The sequence below is a fragment of the Sinocyclocheilus grahami genome, unplaced genomic scaffold (genome assembly GCF_001515645.1).
Source record: "Sinocyclocheilus grahami isolate Dianchi unplaced genomic scaffold, SAMN03320097.WGS_v1.1 scaffold57.1, whole genome shotgun sequence".
Classification (NCBI taxonomy): Eukaryota; Metazoa; Chordata; class Actinopteri; order Cypriniformes; family Cyprinidae; genus Sinocyclocheilus; species Sinocyclocheilus grahami.
In genome coordinates, this window is record NW_015505236.1 from 2,298,336 (window position 1) to 2,313,505 (window position 15,170).

At 36.0% G+C, this 15,170-nt stretch overlaps 2 protein-coding genes across 4 annotated transcripts in view; one reads left to right on the plus strand and one right to left on the minus strand.

Moving 5' to 3' along the window:
• Positions 1-3,176, plus strand: part of LOC107584134 (bifunctional 3'-phosphoadenosine 5'-phosphosulfate synthase 2-like) — a 16,070-nt gene extending 12,894 nt beyond the window's left edge. Inside the window, exon 12 of the mRNA XM_016270608.1 lies at positions 2,790-3,176. Within this exon, the coding sequence (XP_016126094.1) occupies positions 2,790-2,931 (142 nt within the window). The 3' untranslated portion in view covers positions 2,932-3,176. The remainder of the gene's footprint in view (positions 1-2,789) is intronic.
• A 2,411-nt stretch (positions 3,177-5,587) lies between these two features.
• On the minus strand, positions 5,588-9,247 carry atad1b (ATPase family AAA domain containing 1b). Of its 3 annotated transcripts, none has more exons than XM_016270606.1 (10): positions 9,034-9,247; positions 8,217-8,404; positions 7,828-7,926; positions 7,588-7,708; positions 7,298-7,498; positions 6,481-6,587; positions 6,307-6,396; positions 6,141-6,191; positions 5,939-6,063; positions 5,588-5,753 (listed from the first exon to the last, which is right to left on the minus strand). In XM_016270606.1, exons 2-10 carry the CDS (start codon positions 8,388-8,390, stop codon positions 5,633-5,635), a joined length of 1,089 nt encoding a protein of 362 aa, XP_016126092.1. In that variant the 5' UTR covers positions 8,391-8,404; positions 9,034-9,247; the 3' UTR covers positions 5,588-5,632. The 3 variants fall into 3 exon arrangements, with proteins under 3 accessions (XP_016126092.1, XP_016126091.1, XP_016126093.1); XM_016270605.1 differs by lacking the exon at positions 9,034-9,247 and adding an exon at positions 8,584-8,596; XM_016270607.1 differs by lacking the exon at positions 9,034-9,247 and adding an exon at positions 8,543-8,562.
• Positions 9,248-15,170: the final 5,923 nt, after the last annotated feature.

Consider the following 15,170-nt stretch of genomic DNA (forward strand, 5'->3'; position numbering starts at 1 on the left):
CAAACATGACTGTAAATCTTATTTGCATTAATTTAGAACATTATATTCTTGACCAGTTTGAGTGAATCCAGTGGAGGGAGGAGATGAAAAGGCACAGATGCATGTGTGAGAGAGACGTTTCCCGCACCACCCCTCTGTGGGGTGTCCTGAAGATGCCAGTGCATTGTTTGCCTCTCAGGAGATCAAAGTATTCTAGTTTCTTTTATCCTTACACTACGTACAGATGGTAATGGAGAGTGGTGATTGGCTGGCCGGTGGAGACCTGGAGGTGTTTGAGAGAATTAGTTGGAATGATGGTCTTGACCAGTACCGTCTCACTCCACGGGAGCTTAGACAGAAATGTAAAAAAATGAGAGCAGGTAAAAGTGAAACATGTAATAGTTTCACATGAAAAAATGACAATTACTATACTCTTATTATGATGGAACACACTATAATGTTGCTGTAGCAAATTTAACACTACCCCTAAACCTAAACTTTTTTTATACAAGTTCATTTCTATAAGTACCAATTGTGTGTTTTCCTTGCAGATGCCATTTTTGCATTCCAGTTGCGTAATCCTGTGCACAACGGCCATGCGCTCCTGATGCAGGACACTAAGCGTCGTCTGTTGGAGCGAGGCTACAAAAAGCCTGTGCTGCTGCTGCACCCTCTGGGTGGCTGGACCAAAGAGGATGATGTACCGCTGGACTGGCGCATGAAGCAGCATGCTGCTGTTCTGGATGAAGGAGTGTTGGATCCAGAAAACACCATTGTGGCCATTTTCCCCTCACCCATGATGTATGCTGGGCCTACAGAGGTCAGACTTTTGTTACTCTAAAAAAAAAAAAAGAGGCCGTTTAATAAACAGAAAACAGTTTCTGTAGCCATTTTCGACCTTTTTTAGTACAAAACATTGAGTCGAACCAATTCTGAATTGCACAAAAAATTGGTATGTCCTTATAGGTACAGTGGCATTGTCGGGCCAGGATGATCGCAGGGGCCAACTTTTACATTGTAGGACGAGATCCAGCAGGTATGCCCCATCCGGAGACAAAGAAGGACCTGTATGAGCCCACACACGGTGGAAAAGTGCTGACCATGGCACCAGGCCTCACCTCTCTAGAGATTATTCCCTTCAGAGTTGCTGCATACAACAAAGTTAAGAAGGCCATGGACTTTTATGACAAGGAAAGGTATGCAAATATTTCATTTCAGCCCTACGGACTGCACTTAAATATTTAGAATGGTTTAAGCACCATGAAAATGTGTAATAATGAATATATTTACACATTGAGTTCTCAGATTAATGTAGAATCAAGATATTAAGGATACTTAATATAAATGGATAAAAGGATAAAAAAGGACATTTAATATTGCATGGCCATAGAAATGGTATAAACTGCAATTCTCTCTCTCTCTCTCTCTCTCATATATATATATATGTATACATACTGTACATACATACTGTACATACATACAGGTGCATCTAAAAAAAAATTAGAATATTGTGAAAAAGTACATTTTTTGTAACTTATTTTAAAAAAAGTGAAACTTTCATATATTCCAGATTCATTACATGTAAAGTAAAATATTTTGAAAGTTTTAAGTTTTTGTTTTAATTTTTATGTTTAGATCTTACAGCTCATGAAAGTCAAAAATCCAGCATCTCAAAACATTAGAATATTTCCTAAGATCAATAATAAAAAAAAAAAAGGATTTGCAAAACAGAAAAGCTCAAGTTCTTTAAAGTATGTTCATTTATGCACTTAATACTAGGTGGGGGCTCCTTAAGCACAAATTACAGCATCAGTGAGGTGTGGCACGGCTGAAGTACTGCTAAAGGAGCCCCGACCAAGTATTGAGTGTATAAATGAACATACTTTAAAGAACTTGAACGTTTTTTTTTTGCAAATTCTTTTTTTTTTTTTTTTTGTATTTGGTATTAATTAATTTAATTGGTATTAACTTAAATTTAACAGCTGAATAATTTTTGGTTGATTGAAATCCATTACATACCTTTCTATCAACGTTATTTGACATTATCAAGATGAATTTGTTCTGATACAGTTTAACTCGAGTTCTTGTCATATTTTATTACCATTTTCTAGACTATAGCAGATAAACTGTGATAATGTGAGAAATGTTGAAAGTGCCTGAATAAACATTGGTTTGACTGTGTGTAATATATATATATATATATATATTAGTTTGATTTATTTATCATTTAATCTTATAACATTTAATTTTAAAATAGATCTCATTACATACCTTTCTATCAACGTTATTTGACATTATCAAGATGAATTTGTTCTGATACAGTTTAACTCGAGTTCTTGTCATATTTTATTACCATTTTCTAGACTATAGCAGATAAACTGTGATAATGTGAGAAATGTTGAAAGTGCCTGAATAAACATTGGTTTGACTGTGTGTAATATATATATATATATATATATATTAGTTTGATTTATTGATCATTTAATCTTATAACATTTAATTTTAAAATAGATCTAGAACAATTGTCACAAAAACCCATTATAATGAATGTCACATTTAGCTTTAAATAGTATTTAGTGTGAAGAAAAAAAAAACACCTAAAATATTTCTGTCTACTGTTTTTATTTATTTTGAAGATTTTTTTATCCATTATTTTTCATGCAGAATAAGTATTAAAATCACTACACTACATCAATTTGTATATATAAAACTTTACTAATTTTTACAAGAATTGTTAACAGCTCACAGCTGCTTCACCAGAGACTGTTGTTGAAACTGAAGCTCAAGTCAACTGCTTTTTTGTTTTTCAGACATGTTGAATTTGAGTTCATCTCGGGGACCAAAATGCGTAGCCTTGCCCGCAGCGGGGAGAACCCCCCTGATGGTTTCATGGCCCCAAAAGCTTGGAAAGTCCTAGCTGAGTACTACAGTTCTCTACAGAAGGACCAATGAACACAAGGAACTGTATGCAAACATGCAGTAAAGCTCTATTTCATTAGAACTGATAGAAATAGGTTGACAGAAATAAGCATTATATACTACAGTCCTACTTTGTAGTAATATTTAAAAAATAATAAATCTTGATTAGACTCATATCTACTACACATTTTTAGATAAATGCTATCTATATTTATGCCCTGCAAATTACTTTAAAATACAGTGTATTATGTTCCCTGAGATCACCCTGTATAAAAGCATAGATGGATCAAATTATACAGCTACTGCTGTTTCAGTGGTGTTATTGACTTAAAAGTCTGATCAAGCAGATCGAAGTATGCCTGACAGTAATAGGACCAATATTTTGCCTACCTCAACTGGCACTTTATTTGGATTATGATAAGTGTTTGTCTTGGCAATATTTCCACCAGTGGAGAACATCTTATGCTCATTGTAGATACAGACAGTGTTGGGGGTAACGCATTACAAGTAACGCAAGATACGTAATCGGATAACTTTTTTTAAGTAACTAGTAAAGTAATGCATTACTTTTTAATTTAGAAGGAAATATCTGAGTTACTTTTTCAAACAAGTAACTCCAGTTACTTTCTTCCCCCATGTATTGACTGACAGCTCTTGTGTTGCCATATTGAGAGAAATCAGGAGTATGTGCAGAGGCGTTGTGTGCGCTGTGTGAACGTTATGCTTACTGTAGTTCTACACTAAATATGAACAGATTGAGTATTCCTCAAAATGAATAAAAACAGTCAAATGCAAACTCAGAACATTATACAAACCTGCAATAATTAAATGTTAAATAAGACCAATGTCATTTATGTATTTAATTCCATTTTATTAACCAATGTTTTTGCTGCTGACCTTCGATGATCCAATTCAACCATACTAAGCAAAAATGACACATTTGTGTTTAGTTTTTGTTATTGCTGAGTAGTGTTGAACTTTCTTCTCCTGAGTCCTATTTTTCATGCAAATTGTTTGAGCTGCGCCCTCTACTGTAGAGATGTGAATTCACTTTCCCTTCAGCCTGAGGCTCATTCCTTTCACTTTTGTTGTGAAAGGGCTTTTACATTTGTAAAAGAACAACTTTTTATATTAAAAACAAACAAATAAGCCCAGCCCAGATTTAAAAAGTAACGCAAACGTAACGTAACGCATTACTTTCCATAAAAAGTAATTTTCCATAATGTAATTAGTTACTTTTTTAGGGAGTAACGCAATATTGTAATGCATTACTTTTAAAAGTAACTTTCCCCAACACTGGATACAGAATAATCCTATAACGTTCTTTATAAGAATAAAAAAAAAAAACATTCAGTACCAGCCACAGATGTATTTGACATTAACAATATCGTCTTGCAGTGCACTTCAGTGTGCCTTAATGTAAATGTGGCATTGTTACATTCCCAAATGAACGAGTTACTGTAAAGAGTGATGCATGATTGTGAAATGTTTGTGCTGAATGCATAAACATGAAACTCTTGAGGAATCCAATGTGAAGGAACAAGAGCATATTTATTGTCTTACCATTTTCTAAATAAACCAACCTAACATATTTATTCTCTTACAGGAAATGTATTTACTTCTTTCTACGTTTTGTACAAACTTGTGAGATTTACACTGTTTCTTGCAGTATTTGATGTAATGTGCATCGGGCAGTCATTCCAATAAACTTCATTAAGACAAAACAATTGTCATTCAATTATTCTACAGTGTAAACAAAACATTTCAAACATATTCTGACATCTAAACACATTTAGACCGAAAAGAGCAGCAGACTATTGTGAATTAGAAAACCTAATAACTGAAAAATACTTGTATACAACTGTACAATTGTATTGCTGGCAATCTAAAATGGTTGTTCAGTCCATAGACCGGTTTCTCCAGGAGAATACTTTTTCTTTCCACTTTGAAGTCTTCTTCGCCCACTCCACCCCCCAAAATAACACCTGACAGACAAGTACATACCTAACAGCAGCGGCTTGGCACTGGCCCCAAATATTCTGTGCAAGCATATTTAAGGTTTTGCAAATAAATATCTATACAACATGCAATCACATAACCTCTACTCAATGCTTTAATCTTATTCAATATAAATGGCTTATAAATCTGTAAATGCATCTCAATCAAATCATTCACTCACTGGGGGAAAACAAACCGGTGAAGTTGATCCAAGTTAAAATTGTGTTAATGAACACACTTTGTTTTTTGTGCTCACAAATCAGCTGAATGGTTACATATTGTTGATGATGTAAAAAATAATAGGTGCCTGGAAATAGTAACTACACTGTTGCCCATCTACACAAACCTCTCACAGGGTTTTAAAGAACAAACAAAACCACACAAGCCAAAGCAAACCTATGAAGACAAACACAATGGGTCTTATTCTTGAAACAAGCCGAACAAATTTTAATGTGAATCGTTCATTCTTTTATAAACTGTCCCGTTGAAGCAACAATTTACTTAAGAATGGTTTTACACATGATTTACTCAAATTCATTCTTGTTTCTTTAAATAAGGCTCATTGATTGAATGGCAAAAGCATTATGGAAATTACAGTGCAAAAAAAGATTCCATTCAACCATTTATAAATCCTGAGTTCCCCCTTTTGCAAAACTTGACGATATGCCACAAATAAGAGAAACACACCAAATCTAGGTTCTTGTTTTTTTGTTTTTTTAAAACCGCAGCATCACATTCAGTCCAGTGGTACATGCATAAATGCCTCATGCACTCCAGCAGATTTGGACTTCCTCATCTTCTCGATTGCCCTCTGCAAGTCTTCCTGCCTGATTGGGCGGATGAAGTCTTCATCTGGACTGTCATGGGATGGAGGAGAATTAATAAGGACGCGGCGTATATCAGTTTCACAATGATTCAGATTTAAACTGTTTATGCCAGACATTATGTAAATGTGACAACAGAGCCCAAAACTTCAGATAAAGGTTTAAAAAAAAAAGCTTGATACGTTTTGTGCCGAGTCTGAAGCCCTTTGTTTACTTACCTTTCTTGGTGCACGAATTCACGCACACAAAGCAGAGCAGCATCTCGGCACATCTCTCTGAGGTCACTTCCTGAGAACCCATCAGTCTGTTTTGCAATTTCACCAAAGTCCACAGCACACTCCACCTTCAGAAAAGGAAAAATTATCCTTTCAGCACTTGCAACTTTCAATAGCCATTCAGTTGAGTTAATAAAATACTTACATTCTCATTCTCCAGGATCAGTTTTAATATGTCTTTCCTCTGCTTGATATTCTAAATACACACACGACAAATGATAATTTATAAAAAGCACTACGGAGTTTATCGATTCAACAGTAAAATTACATTTTTAATTTAAACCTTATAAAGATATTTGGAGTGGACTTACAGGCTGATTGATGTGGAATCTTGTGGGCATCCTTCGGAGTATAGCAGAATCAAGATCTTGTGGCCGATTGGTGGCTCCCATTATTATGACCTTTGTGCAGAAAACAATCACAATCTTGGGTCACTGACCAAACAAGTAATCACAAAAAAAAATAAAATAAAATCTTAATTGTACCTGGCAATTGTAGTCAGTATCCAGTCCGTCCCATAAGCTCATGAACTGAGCCTTCATCATGGCGGTGGCCTCATGGTCTGAACTTGAACGACTCCTCAAAAAGGAATCTAAGACATAAAGATGAACAGAAGTTACTTCAAAAGAAGGCCTTTCACACTGTGCTTAACCCTGGGTTATCGTAGTTCTAAACCCTGCTTTTTACCTGGGAGAAATGAAACCACAGAGTCACGGAAACACAGCACAATGTAAACATTTCAGAGTTTGAGATGTCACATAGATTAGTGTAAAGAAGAGACCTTTGTTTTTTTCTTTCCTTCTTACACTTATTGTCCGAAAAGTCTATTCTGAAAAACTTGATAGTACTGTAAGCAATATATAATATGAGAATGCCCAATGCTAGAGTGATTATGTAAACACGTAGTGTGGTGCGTTCTGGTCAATGACACTGACACCACAAATATGCAAATAAGAACATTAACCTGGGGTTTAGGAATCTTGTGTGAAATGTCATTTTATGACTTCCCAGGATTAACACCGGGTAAATCATGTGGTGTGAAACTAGAATGACACAGGGTTAACTATTTCAGGTGTGAAAAGCTCAAATGACAAATATATAGAACCTTATTGCCATTTTATGTGACTTTAAAGGAGTAAAATGAACCGATTAAGGTTCAAAAGCAGATTTTCAGTGATCCATAAATGTGCAATGAAGCTAAACAGATCTAGCTTTAAAAGCAAAGCATAAAATTAATAACTACTAGTATATCAATATAAAGGGGTGTATGAGGGACATATAAAAACCTAAATATGCATTTACCAATCTCATCGATGAAGATAACAGAAGGTTGTAACTTGATGGCCAGTGAAAACACGGCTGCCGCTAGTTTCTGGGATTCTCCATACCATTTGTCAGTGAGAGTGGAAGGCTGCAGATTAATGAAGCGGAATCCAGCCTCTTTGGCAGTAGCTTTGGCTATAAGAGTTTTCCCACAGCCTGGAGGCCCATACAGCAACACACCTGAGATGACGACACGCAAACCACCTCAGAATAAAGTGTGGAGTTCAGTTATAAACACTTTCAGGAAACATTTCCATCCTAGTGCCTACCTTTGGGTGGCTGAAGAAGCCTGGATCCTTCAAACAGATGTCTCTTCTGGATCGGAAGTATAACAGTATCTTTCAGTTCAGTTATGACTTCATCCAGACCTGCAATGTCACGCCATGTAATCTGTGGACACACATGAATGATTTGTGTAACTTGCATAAGCTCTTAAAATATACAAGTAGACTGTGATAGAGACAATTAAGGACTGGTAAATAAAGTCACACTGTGATATAATTCCTCACCTGCATAGTCAATGGATCCACAAGATGAGCTGCAATGCTCATCTCATATTCAGAAAGCTTCACATTCTGCACTCCAATCTGCCGCATGAGTTTCTCTGCCTGTGAGGCAGCAATAAAACTTAACATTAAACTTCAGTTTTTGGTGAAGCTATGCTTTGCCTAAAGTTCAACTTAGTAAGGCATCTTAACTTGTATTATCTTAAACAAACCTGTGGCAAACAATGGAACAAATTACAATAAAATGACATTAGAATATTCAGTCTACATGAAAAGTGGCTAGGACTATATAGGATAAGAAAGTAAACAAATAAAAATGGGGTACATTTAAGAATTTTGTAAAATCACAATTTCTACAAAATCCCGTAAACTACTGAAATTAAACAGGATACCTGTTTTTGTGCCTCAACTTTCTGTTTTCTTGTTGGATCTATAGCATCCACCATCCACTTTATTGTAAAATATGTGACGGCACCAAATATTGTGAGGCGAAAGAGTAAACCCATGACCTCGTTACGGCCCAAAGGGCGAGTGATATTGTCTGTTGGAATCTCTTTCAATACCATCTTCTTACAATCACCTGCAAAATAAAAACAATAAAATAAGTGTTATTAAAAGGGGGTTATAAGGAGCCATTTACTTTACATTTTACTTCAAAGTTGAGTACGAGTTTGAATGTGTAAATAAAGCCCTTTAAAAACGTTATTTGCATATATACAATTGTATGATGTAGTGTGTTGGTAATCAAAAGTTCTACACTCTTCATGCCTTCTCGAACACTTGGTCCAAATACAGGAAATACGTCATGTAAGTAGACAAGTGGCCAAGTGCAAAGACGCAAGTGTGTGTATTGGGACAGGCCCCATGCAAGTGCAACGTAACAATTTATTGTTATTAACATAACAATCCCTCCGTGTTCGCTCCATGGCTAAATTTGCGCCTAATTACGTCTCTCCACTGTATACAATCATTTCAGTATGTTTTGAAATATTACTAAGTTCTGTACAGAAACATGTATTAGATTAAATAATAATAATTACACAGTACCGCCGATTGCCGACACGTGGAGTATGCAAATTTGTCAATTCGCTTTTATTATGGTGATGAGTCAGCGCAATTTCGTTTCATTTTCATTTTCATTCATTTTTACTAAAGAGTTATTGGAGCTTTCCTGTGACCTTCCTGTGAAAAAAAAACCGGTTCACATACCTGAACCGTCTTTATTACTGAGTCTTGGAAATATTGTTTTAAAAAAGCAGCTTCCTTTCAATCCGACGATTCATTTACTTCCACCGATCAGACTTCTTCTTTTTAACACATTTTAGTCCTCCTCATTCTTCTTCTTCTTCTGTTGCTTCTGCTTCTTCGTCTTCTTCTTCTTCTTCTATGGTTTATTAGCGGTTGGAAAACCAGCTTAGGTGCATTACCGCCCCCAACTGGATTTAGTCATTTAGCACCGTGTTTCCCAACCTTTTTTTAGTCGCGGCACCCTTTGGAAATTTTAACAAGCTTGTGGCACCCTACAAAATTAATTTTGTCACAATATTTGAATTTCTAACTTCGATATGATAATTTGAAAATTATAGATATTCGGTACAACAGGGAAGAGCTGCAGAATATAATGTCATACAGATATTTTTAATATTATTAAAAAATGTTGTTCATCAATGGTGGCAATCAGTAGGCTAATTTTTAATGAAGATACCAATTTATATGACCGATTTTAATGTAGGCTTTTATACATATGTAAACATTATTTAATTACCATTGTAACTAGCTATCTCACAAATTTTTGCTCACTCAGTGTTTTTTTAATTTTACAGTGGGGTAATTTTGATGCAGTAGCACAAGATAGCTTGATTTCAAACTTTGAATTGAATAAAAATGAAGTACTTGTGGCACCCTACAAAATTAATTTTGTCACAATATTTGAATTTCTAACTTCGATATGATAATTTGAAAATTATAGATATTCGGTACAACAGGGAAGAGCTGCAGAATATAATGTCATACAGATATTTTTAATATTATTAAAAAATGTTGTTCATCAATGGTGGCAATCAGTAGGCTAATTTTTAATGAAGATACCAATTTATATGACCGATTTTAATGTAGGCTTTTATACATATGTAAACATTATTTAATTACCATTGTAACTAGCTATCTCACAAATTTTTGCTCACTCAGTGTTTTTTTAATTTTACAGTGGGGTAATTTTGATGCAGTAGCACAAGATAGCTTGATTTCAAACTTTGAATTGAATAAAAATGAAGTAAGCAGTCAGTAATAAAATAAGAACAAATAAAGAAATTAATAATGATAGCACAAATAAAAAAATAACGACAGGTCTTCGAATAAAAAAATTGCTTTTTAGTTTTTCAGGTAGGAGCGGGGCACACACACGCATAGAGCGGGATAACACACAGAGCGTCACACCACGTGAAAGTGAAACCTGAGCGGTGAACTAATTTTCGGCAGCCGAAATTTCGGTGCATCTCTAATTATTGGCGACATCAGAAATGGATATTATATAATAGATGCTTTTTTGAACATTTTAGCAATTTAAAAATATAAAAAAATGTTTTTTTACACGGCACCCCTGCTCTCCACAGACACGGCACCCCGGTTGGGAAACACTGATTTAGCAGACGCTTTTATCCAAAGCGACTTACAAATGAGGACAATGGAAGCAATAAAAATCAACAAAAGAGCAATGATATGCAAGTGCTATAACATTTACATTTAGTCATTTTGCTGACGCTTTTAGCCAAAGCGACTTACAATTGGGGAATACATAAAGTGATTCTTCTTAAAAAGCCAAACAGACACAGGAAGTGCTTGAACTACCAAGTTTTAGGCATTGTTCAAATAAGTACAAGCTAGAAAACGGAAAGGAATAAATAAAGAAGAAAAAAAAAAAAGCTGCCGCTTGAAAATGGTCAGGGATTCAGCATTCCGGATAGGGGTGGGAAGATCATTCCACCAGCCAGGAACGGTGAATGAGAATGTTCTGGAAAGTGATTTTGAGCCTCTCTGTGATGGTACCACGAGGTGTCGCTCACTAGCGACAAATCTCAACATAACAAATCTCAGTTAGCTCAACATAGTTCACGTGGCAAGTTTTTTTTAAATATATATAACTTATATAAAAATAAAACAGATAGAACAGAAAAAGAATAGATCAAGCTAGTTAGAGGCCTTTTTTGCTTTTGTTAATTGTATAATAAATAAAAAGAAAACAAATAGATAGAATACAAAAAGATTGGAGAAGCTAGTGTTATTATTATTATTTTTAAGAAAACAAGCAGTTAGTAAATGAATAGGGTACAAGTTAAAAATGAGCGGTGAACTAATTTTCGGCAGCCGAAATTTCGGTGCATCTCTAATTATTGGCGACATCAGAAATGGATATTATATAATAGATGCTTTTTTGAACATTTTAGCAATTTAAAAATATAAAAAAATGTTTTTTTACACGGCACCCCTGCTCTCCACAGACACGGCACCCCGGTTGGGAAACACTGATTTAGCAGACGCTTTTATCCAAAGCGACTTACAAATGAGGACAATGGAAGCAATAAAAATCAACAAAAGAGCAATGATATGCAAGTGCTATAACATTTACATTTAGTCATTTTGCTGACGCTTTTAGCCAAAGCGACTTACAATTGGGGAATACATAAAGTGATTCTTCTTAAAAAGCCAAACAGACACAGGAAGTGCTTGAACTACCAAGTTTTAGGCATTGTTCAAATAAGTACAAGCTAGAAAACGGAAAGGAATAAATAAAGAAGAAAAAAAAAAAAGCTGCCGCTTGAAAATGGTCAGGGATTCAGCATTCCGGATAGGGGTGGGAAGATCATTCCACCAGCCAGGAACGGTGAATGAGAATGTTCTGGAAAGTGATTTTGAGCCTCTCTGTGATGGTACCACGAGGTGTCGCTCACTAGCGACAAATCTCAACATAACAAATCTCAGTTAGCTCAACGTAGTTCACGTGGCAAGTTTTTTTTTTAATATATATAACTTATATAAAAATAAAACAGATAGAACAGAAAAAGAATAGATCAAGCTAGTGTTAGAGGCCTTTTTTGCTTTTGTTAATTTTATAAATTATATAAAAATAAAAATAAAACAGATAGAACAGAAAAAGAATAGATCAAGCTAGTTAGAGGCCTTTTTTGCTTTTGTTAATTGTATAATAAATAAAAAGAAAACAAATAGATAGAATACAAAAAGATTGGAGAAGCTAGTGTTATTATTATTATTTTTAAGAAAACAAGCAGTTAGTAAATGAATAGGGTACAAGTTAAAAATGGGCACAAATGGGCATGTTTTTTTCCCCATTAAAAAAAACAAAAAAACAATTAGAATAGAGAGTGCTAGAGTTAGAGGGTCAAATAAAGATGGAAGAGATGTGTTTTTTAGCCGATTCTTGAAGAAAGTGGCCGCTTGTTGGGGGAGACAGGGGAGGCACAGCTTTAATGTTAATAAAATTCACAATTCATTTCAGTTCATGTCTCAGCATGTGTATTTTTGTTTGTAATTTCACAGCTGTAATACCAAAACATGTTACTGAAGTTGGAAAGCGCCATTTTTTCTATCGCGAATGTGCCGAATCTGTTGATGTTACAACTGCTAAATGATAGAGAAGGGGAGGTCGGGGGAGAGCTGAGCCAATCAGCTTCGAGTGTTCACTTTCAGCATTGAGGAGTGTTGAGAAAAGAAACCTAGACGCTTTTACGCTTTTATCCAAAGCGACTTACAAATGAGGACAATGGAAGCAATAAAAATCAACAAAAGAGCAATGATACTATAACATTATGCACTATACACTAAGCTAGCTATGCACTTATTCATCGGGTGTCCGCACTAAGTTTAGTATCTATGTGGTGCTCCTGGGGGAACTCGGGACCACCAGGTCATCTAAGGAGGGGTGGTCGGAGACGGAGCAGGTCAAAGCCCACGTGCCGATCAGTAGTGGGATCGCGCCTGTGGATACATTTACATTTAGTCATTTAGCAGACGCTTTTATCCAAAGCGACTTACAAATGAGGACAGTGGAAGCAATCAAAACCAACAAAAGAGCAATGATATGCAAGTGCTATAACAAGTCTCAGTTAGCTTAACGCAGTACACGCAAGCTTTTTTTTATTATATAGGCTAAAAATATAAAAATAAAACAGATAGAACAGAAAAAGAATAGATCAAGCTAGTGTTAGAGGCCTTTTTTGCTTTTGTTAAATTATATAAAAATAAAAATAAAACAGATAGAACAGAAAAAGAATAGATCAAGCTAGTTAGAGGCCTTTTTTGCTTTTGTTAATTGTATAATAAATAAAAAGAAAACAAATAGATAGAATACAAAAAGATTGGAGAAGCTAGTGTTATTATTATTATTTTTAAGAAAACAAGCAGTTAGTAAATGAATAGGGTACAAGTTAAAAATGGGCACAAATGGGCATGTTTTTTTCCCCATTAAAAAAAACAAAAAAACAATTAGAATAGAGAGTGCTAGAGTTAGAGGGTCAAATAAAGATGGAAGAGATGTGTTTTTTAGCCGATTCTTGAAGAAAGTGGCCGCTTGTTGGGGGAGACAGGGGAGGCACAGCTTTAATGTTAATAAAATTCACAATTCATTTCAGTTCATGTCTCAGCATGTGTATTTTTGTTTGTAATTTCACAGCTGTAATACCAAAACATGTTACTGAAGTTGGAAAGCGCCATTTTTTCTATCGCGAATGTGCCGAATCTGTTGATGTTACAACTGCTAAATGATAGAGAAGGGGAGGTCGGGGGAGAGCTGAGCCAATCAGCTTCGAGTGTTCACTTTCAGCATTGAGGAGTGTTGAGAAAAGAAACCTAGCAGGGGCCTTCAGGTATATCAACCAATCATCATAGAGATGTAAATAACGTGATGCTTGAATGTCTCCCGCTGCGCTGAAAATGTACCAAGTACTTATGATGAGTAGCGATGTTGAATATTTGTCAGGTTGAATGGGGGCAGATGCACATTTTCAGGTTTCTCCAGAAATATTCGACTGGGTTCAATCCCAGGCTGTGGCTGGGCCACTCAAGGACATTCGTGGTGTACTCTTGCTGTGTTTAGGTTCATTGTCCTGTTAGAAGGTGAACCTTCTGCCCAGTTTGAGTTTCTGAATGCTCTGGACTAGGTTTTTATTAAGGCTATCTCAATATTTTGGTGCATTTAACTTTTCTTCTACTCTGACGAGTCCCTCAGTTCCTGCCACTGAAAAACAGCCCCACAGCATGAGGCTGCTACCAGCACACTTTACTTTTGGGATGGTACTCTGCAGGTGATGAGCAGAGCTGGTTTCCTTCAAACATAATGCTTGGAATTGAGGTTCATCAGACCAGATAATATTGTTTCTCACAGTCTGAGGGTCCTTTAGGTGCTTTTTTGCTAATTCCGAGTATGTTTTCATGTGTCTTCACTGAGGAGAGGTTTGAGTTTGGCCGGTGGAGTATTGCAGCGATGTTTGTCCTTCTGTAGGTTTCCCCTGTCTCCACATATGATCATGGATCTCAACCAGAGTGACCATCAGCTTCTTCGTCACCACTCTAACCAAAGCCCTTCTCCATCAATTGCTCAGTTTGGCCAGAAGTCCAGCTCTAGGAAGAGTCTTGGTTGTTTCAAACTTCTTCCATTAAGGTTAATAGATCTACATGCTTCTGTGACCCTTCAATGAAGCAGAATGGTTTTCTGAACTCTTGTGTGGCTTGATGCAAACCTGTTTCTGAGCTCTACAGGCAGTTATTTTGACATCAGGGCTTGGTTTTTGCTCTGATATGCATTATCAGCTGTTAGACCTTTTATTAAGACGTGTGTGTCACGAATCCTGTCCATGGACTTCAGTTCGATTGCCACCAGAGGTCACCCTTCCATTACATTGACTCTCGCACTACACAAACTGTTGCATGTCATCCCGGACTACATATCCCATCATCCATTGCACTGATTGCACACAGCTGTAACCAATCACACACTCACTATAACGGCAGCCAGTACCCGCTAAGGGGCTAAGTAGTGGGAATACATCCATGACGCGTTTCGATCGCAAAGGGTTTTAATTACAATATAGAAATGAACAGCAACACGTTGCATGAAGACGGTAAGATAGAAAACAAAAGATAAACCAAATAAAATTAAATAAACAAAGTGAAACGGTCAACAGAAAGTGAGCGTCCCAGCTACTCACCCCCTTCCTCCATGATATCCACATCCAAACTAACAGGTAATATGCACCTATACAAAATGACGTAACAAACTGGAAGTGACAATTTCAAAATAAAAGACATCAAACCGTATCTGGCACCTACACTCC

What these genes read in the sequence shown, in the direction of transcription:
- atad1b (XM_016270605.1), bottom strand. An exon ending in GATTCCACATCAATCAGCCT is followed by an intron (nt 6,192 to 6,306) that starts GTAAGTCCACTC and finishes GTGTGTATTTAG; the next exon opens with AATATCAAGCAGAGGAAAGA. An exon ending in TGATCCTGGAGAATGAGAAT is followed by an intron (nt 6,064 to 6,140) that starts GTAAGTATTTTA and finishes CCTTTTCTGAAG; the next exon opens with GTGGAGTGTGCTGTGGACTT.